The sequence below is a fragment of the Heptranchias perlo genome, unplaced genomic scaffold (genome assembly GCF_035084215.1).
Source record: "Heptranchias perlo isolate sHepPer1 unplaced genomic scaffold, sHepPer1.hap1 HAP1_SCAFFOLD_571, whole genome shotgun sequence".
Taxonomy (NCBI): domain Eukaryota; kingdom Metazoa; phylum Chordata; class Chondrichthyes; order Hexanchiformes; family Hexanchidae; genus Heptranchias; species Heptranchias perlo.
The window spans coordinates 18737-25000 of NW_027139593.1; the positions used below are offsets into that span (position 1 = coordinate 18737).

Consider the following 6264-nt stretch of genomic DNA (forward strand, 5'->3'; position numbering starts at 1 on the left):
CCATAATCCAGGCCCACACTCCCCCGGTGCCAGTACTGAGGGAGTGCTGCACTGTCGGAGGGAGATGGATATACTCTAGGACTCGAGCCCCATAATCCAGCCCCACACTCCCCCGGTGCCAGTACTGAGGGAGTGCTGCACTGTCGGAGGTAGATGGATATACTCTAGGACTCGAGCCCCATAATCCAGGCCCACACTCCCCCGGTCCCAGTACTGAGGGAGTGCTGCACTGTCGGAGGTAGATGGATATACTCTAGGACTCGAGCCCCATAATCCAGGCCCACACTCCCCCGGTGCCAGTACTGAGGGAGTGCCGCACTGTCGGAGGTAGATGGATATACTCTAGGACTCGAGCCCATAATCCAGGCCCACACTCCCCCGGTGCCAGTACTGAGGGAGTGCTGCACTGTCGGAGGTAGATGGATATACTCTAGGACTCGAGCCCCATAATCCAGGCCCACGCTCCCCGGTCCCAGTACTGAGGGAGTGCTGCACTGTCGGAGGTAGATGGATATACTCTAGGACTCGAGCCCCATAATCCAGGCCCACACTCCCCCGGTGCCAGTACTGAGGGAGTGCCGCACTGTCGGAGGTAGATGGATATACTCTCGGACTCGAGCCCCTCGATTAAATCTTCCCCTGAACCTTCTCCCCTCTTAGGAGAAAGACCCCTGGGACCATCGGGGTAACCCTCCCCTTAATCAGTGTGTCGTAGAGTCACGGCATCGTGGGAAACCTACGGCCGCAGAAGGAGGCCACTCTGCCCATCGTCTCCGGGCCGGCCGAGAAACGAGCCACCCAGCCTCGTCCCACTTTCCCGCACTCGGTCCGTAGCCCTGCAGGTGACGGCTCTTCGGGTATTTTTAAATGAGTTGAGGGTCTCTGCCTCTCCCACCCTCTCGGGCAGCGAGTTCCAGACCCCCACCACCCTCTGGGTGACAAAATTTCTCCTCAGCTCCCCTTGAATCCTTCTCCCAATCACTTTAAATCCGGGCCCCCCCTCGTTATTGACCTCTCTGCTCAGGGTAATAGGTCCTCCCTACCCACTCTATCTCGGCCCCTCATAATTTTATACACCTCAATTCAATCTCCCCTCAGCCTCCTCTGTTCCGAGGAGAACAACCCCAGGCCTATCCTATCTCTCCTCATCGCTAAAATTCTCCAGTCCTGGCAACATCCTCGTAAATCTCCTCTGCGCCCTCTCTCGTGCGGTCACATCCTTCCTGCAATGTGTGTGTACGTGTGTGTGTGACTCCTTCCCTTCGACCCGCTGCGTGCCGTGCCCCGTGCCTGCAGGAGCAGACACCCAGACGCAGACTGACCGTCCCGTACCAGTCCCTTGCAGACATCCGCGGTGAAAGTTGGGACCGATCCTGCTGGAGCGGGGAACAGGCTAAGGGGAGATCGAATCGAGTTTATTCGAAACTGCCGCGAGCAAACGGAGAACGATTCCTTTCCTGGTGGTCGGCGAGGGAGTGATGAGGGGGCGGGGAGGGCCGGAGAGGGGGGCGAGGAGGGATTGCCACACACGGGGGGCTGTCGGAGCAGGGAACGGTTCACCGCAGGGAGAGGCTGGGGAAGAGGCGTTGTCAGGAGGGAGAAAAGACCAATGCGATTATTGATATTTCGTTTCAGGAATGAGACGAGGCATCTGTCAGAAGATAAATCATTTCCCCGAGGATACTGATTATGACCATGACAGCGCAGAGTACCTCCTGAGTAAGTGTTTGCCCATTCACCCCTTTACCCCCTGTGCCCCCTTCTCTCTGAACGATCTCTCCCCTCAGTCCCATTCCCCCTTTCCCCATTCACCCCATCGCCCCCTGTGCCCCCTCTCTCTCTCTGAAAGATCTCCCCTCAATCCCATTCCCCCTTTCCCCATTCACCCCATCGCCCCCTGTGCCCCCTCTCTCTGAACGATCTCCCCCCTCAGTCCCATTCCCCCTTTCCCCATTCACCCCTTTACCCCCTGTGCCCCCTCTCTCTGAAAGATCTCTCCCCTCAGTCCCATTCCCCCTTTCCCCATTCACCCCATCGCCCCCTGTGCCCCCCTCTCTCTCTGAAAGATCTCTCCCCTCAGTCCCATTCCCCCCTTTCCCCATTCACCCCTTTACCCCCTGTGCCCCCTCTCTCTGAACGATCTCCCCCCTCAGTCCCATTCCCCCTTTCCCCATTCACCCCTTTACCCCCTGTGCCCCCTCTCTCTGAAAGATCTCTCCCCTCAGTCCCATTCCCCCCTTTCCCCATTCACCCCATCGCCCCCCTGTGCGCCACCCCTCTCTCCGAGAGATCTCTCCCCCAGTCCCATTCCCCCTTTCCCCATTCACCCCATCGACCCCTGCCCCCCCTCTCTCTGAAAGATCTCTCCCCTCAGTCCCATTCCCCCTTTCCCCATTCACCCCATTGCCCCCTGTGCCCCCCCTCTCTCTGAAAGATCTCTCCCCTCAGTCCCATTCCCCCTTTCCCCATTCACCCCATCGCCCCCTGTGCCCCCTCTCTCTCTGAAAGATCTCTCCCCTCAGTCCCATTCCCCCTTTCCCCATTCACCCCATCGCCCCCCTGTGCCCCCCTCTCTCTCTGAAAGATCTCTCCCCTCAGTCCCATTCCCCCTTTCCCCATTCACCCCATCGCCCCCTGTGCCCCCTCTCTCTCTAAAAGATCTCTCCCCTCAGTCCCATTCCCCCTTTCCCCATTCACCCCATCGCCCCCTGTGCCCCCCTCTCTCTCTGAAAGATCTCTCCCCTCAGTCCCATTCCCCCTTTCCCCATTCACCCCATCGCCCCCCTGTGCCCCCCTCTCTCTCTGAAAGATCTCTCCCCTCAGTCCCATTCCCCCTTTCCCCATTCACCCCATCGCCCCCCTGTGCCCCCCCTCTCTCTCTCTGAAAGATCTCTCCCCCTCAGTCCCATTCCCCCTTTCCCCATTCACCCCATCGCCCCCTGTGCCCCCTCTCTCTGAAAGATCTCTCCCCTCACTCCCATTCCCCCTTTCCCCATTCACCCCTTTACCCCCTGTGCCCCCTCTGAATGATCTTTCCCCTCAGTCCCATTCCCCCTTTCCCCATTCACCCCATCGCCCCCCTGTGCCCCCCCCTCTCTCTCTCTGAAAGATCTCTCCCCCTCAGTCCCATTCCCCCTTTCTCCATTCACCCCATCGCCCCCTGTGCCCCCTCTCTCTCTGAAAGATCTCCCCCCTCAGTCCCATTCCCCCTTTCCCCATTCACCCCATCGACCCTGTGTCCCCTCTCTCTCTCTGAAAGATCTCTCCCCTCAGTCCCATTCCCCCTTTCCCCATTCACCCCATCGCCCCCCTGTGCCCCCTCTGAACGATCTCTCCCCCAGTCCCATTCCCCCTTTCCCCATTCACCCCATCGCCCCCTGTGCCCCCCTCTCTCTCTCTGAAAGATCTCTCCCCTCAGTCCCATTCCCCCTTTCCCCATTCACCCCATCGCCCCCTGTGCCCCCTCTCTCTCTCTGAAAGATCTCTCCCCTCAGTCCCATTCCCCCTTTCCCCATTCACCCCATCGCCCCCCTGTGCCCCCCCCTCTCTCTGAAAGATCTCTCCCCCTGTCCCATTCCCCCTTTCCCCATTCACCCCATCACCCCCTGTGCCCCCCCCCCTCTCTCTGAAAGATCTCTCCCCTCAGTCCCATTCCCCCTTTCCCCATTCACCCCATCACCCCCTGTCCCCCCTCTCTCTCTCTGAACGATCTCTCCCCTCAGTCCCATTCCCATTCCCCCATTCACCCCATCGCCCCCTGTGCCCCCCTCTCTCTGAAAGATCTCTCCCCTCAGTCCCATTCCCCCTTTCCCCATTCACCCCATCGCCCCCTGTGCCCCCTCTCTCTGAAAGATCTCTCCCCCAGTCCCATTCCCCCTTTCCCCATTCACCCCATCGCCCCCTGTGCCCCCTCTCTCTGAAAGATCTCTCCCCTCACTCCCATTCCCCCTTTCCCCATTCACCCCATCGACCCCTGTGCCCCCCTCTCTCTCTGGAAGATCTCTCCCCTCACTCCCATTCCCCCTTTCCCCATTCACCCCATCGCTCCCCTGTGCCCCCCCCTCTCTCTCTGGAAGATCTCTCCCCTCAGTCCCATTCCCCCTTTCCCCATTCACCCCATCGCCCCCTGTGCCCCCTCTCTCTGAACGATCTCCCCCCTCAGTCCCATTCCCCCTTTCCCCATTCACCCCATCGCCCCCTGTGCCCCCCCTCTCTCCGAAAGATCTCTCCCCTCAGTCCCATTCCCTTTCCCCATTCACCCCATCGCCCCCTGTGCCCCCCCTCTCTCCGAAAGATCTCTCCCCTCAGTCCCATTCACCCCATCGCCCCCTGTGCCCCCCCCTCTCTCTGAAAGATCTCTCCCCTCAGTCCCATTCCCCCTTTCCCCATTCACCCCATCGCCCCCCTGTGCCCCCCCTCTCTGAAAGATCTCTCCCCTCAGTCCCATTCCCCCTTTCCCCATTCACCCCTTTACCCCCTGTGCCCCCTCTGAATGATCTCTCCCCTCAGTCCCATTCCCCCTTTCCCCATTGCCCCCTGTGCCCCCCTCTCTCTGAAAGATCTCTCCCCTCAGTCCCATTCCCCCTTTCCCCATTCACCCCATCGCCCCCTGTGCCCCCTCTCTCTCTGAAAGATCTCTCCCATTCACCCCATCTCCCCCTGTGCCCCCCTCTCTCGGAAAGATCTCTCCCTTTCAGTCCCATCTCCCCATCTCCCCCAGTGCCCCCCTCTGAAAGATCTCCCCCCTCAGTCCCATTCCCCCTTTCCCCATTCACCCCATCACCCCCTGTGCCCCCCTCTCTCTCTGAAAGATCTCTCCCCTCAGTCCCATTCCCCCCTTTCCCCATTCACCCCATCGCCCCCCTGTGCCCCCCCCCTCTCTCTCTCCGAGAGATCTCTCCCCTCAGTCCCGTTCCCCCTCGCTCTTGGGAACTGGCGGCCCTCTCTAACCGTCCGCACGTCCTCTCCTGCAGGGATAGTGCGGGCCTCCAGCATCTTCCCCATCCTCAGCGCCATCTTGCTCCTCGTGGGGGGACTTTGTATCGTGGCCAGCCGAGTCTACAAGTCCAGACGCAACATCATCCTGGGATCGGGGATTCTGTTTGTCGCTGCAGGTAAGCAGGGTCTTTTTGGGGAGTCTCCCTTGGCCGAGACACTCGCAGGGGAGCGGGCTAGCTCGAGGGGGTAGGCGACAGGAGTTGCAGGAACAGGAGGAGGCCATTCAGCCCCTCGAGCCTGTTACTATAGGAACAGGAGGAGGCCCATTCAGCCCCCTCGGGCCTGTTACTATAGGAACAGGAGGAGGCCCATTCAGCCCCTCGAGCCTGTTACTATAGGAACAGGAGGAGGCCATTCTGCCCCTCGAGCCTGTTACTATAGGAACAGGAGGAGGCCCGTTCAGCCCCTCGAGCCTGTTACTATAGGAACAGGAGGAGGCCCATTCAGCCCCTCGAGCCTGTTACTATAGGAACAGGAGGAGGCCCATTCAGCCCCTCGAGTCTGTTACTTTTGGAACAGGAGGAGGCCCATTCAGCCCCTCGAGCCTGTTACTATAGGAACAGGAGGAGGCCCATTCAGCCCCTCGAGCCTGTTACTATAGGAACAGGAGGAGGCCCATTCAGCCCCTCGAGCCTGTTACTATAGGAACAGGAGGAGGCCCATTCAGCCCCTCGAGCCTGTTACCATAGGAACAGGAGGAGGCCCATTCAGCCCCTCGAGCCTGTTACCATAGGAACAGGAGGAGGCCATTCAGCCCCTCGAGCCTGTTGCCATAGGAACAGGAGGAGGCCATTCAGCCCCTCGAGCCTGTTACCATAGGAACAAGAGGAGGCCCATTCAGCCCCTCGAGCCTGTTACCATAGGAACAGGAGGAGGCCATTCAGCCCCTCGAGCCTGTTGCCATAGGAACAGGAGGAGGCCATTCAGCCCCTCGAGCCTGTTGCCATAGGAACAGGAGGAGGCCATTCAGCCCCTCGAGCCTGTTACCATAGGAACAAGAGGAGGCCCATTCAGCCCCTCGAGCCTGTTACCATAGGAACAGGAGGAGGCCATTCAGCCCCTCGAGCCTGTTGCCATAGGAACAGGAGGAGGCCATTCAGCCCCTCGAGCCTGTTGCCATAGGAACAGGAGGAGGCCCATTCAGCCCCTCGAGCCTGTTACTATAGAAACAGGAGGAGGCCCATTCAGCCCCCTCGAGCCTGTTACTATAGGAACAGGAGGAGGCCCATTCAGCCCCCTCGAGCCTGTTACTATAGGAACAGGAGG

At 59.9% G+C, this 6264-nt stretch overlaps 1 protein-coding gene across 1 annotated transcript in view; it reads left to right on the forward strand.

Moving 5' to 3' along the window:
- The first annotated feature begins 1637 nt into the window (after positions 1-1637).
- The window catches only part of LOC137316209 (voltage-dependent calcium channel gamma-8 subunit-like), an 8760-nt gene continuing 4133 nt past the window's right edge, over positions 1638-6264 (forward strand). Inside the window, exons 1-2 of the mRNA XM_067980343.1 lie at positions 1638-1719; positions 4974-5114. Of these exons, the coding sequence (XP_067836444.1) occupies positions 1638-1719; positions 4974-5114 (223 nt within the window). The remainder of the gene's footprint in view (positions 1720-4973; positions 5115-6264) is intronic.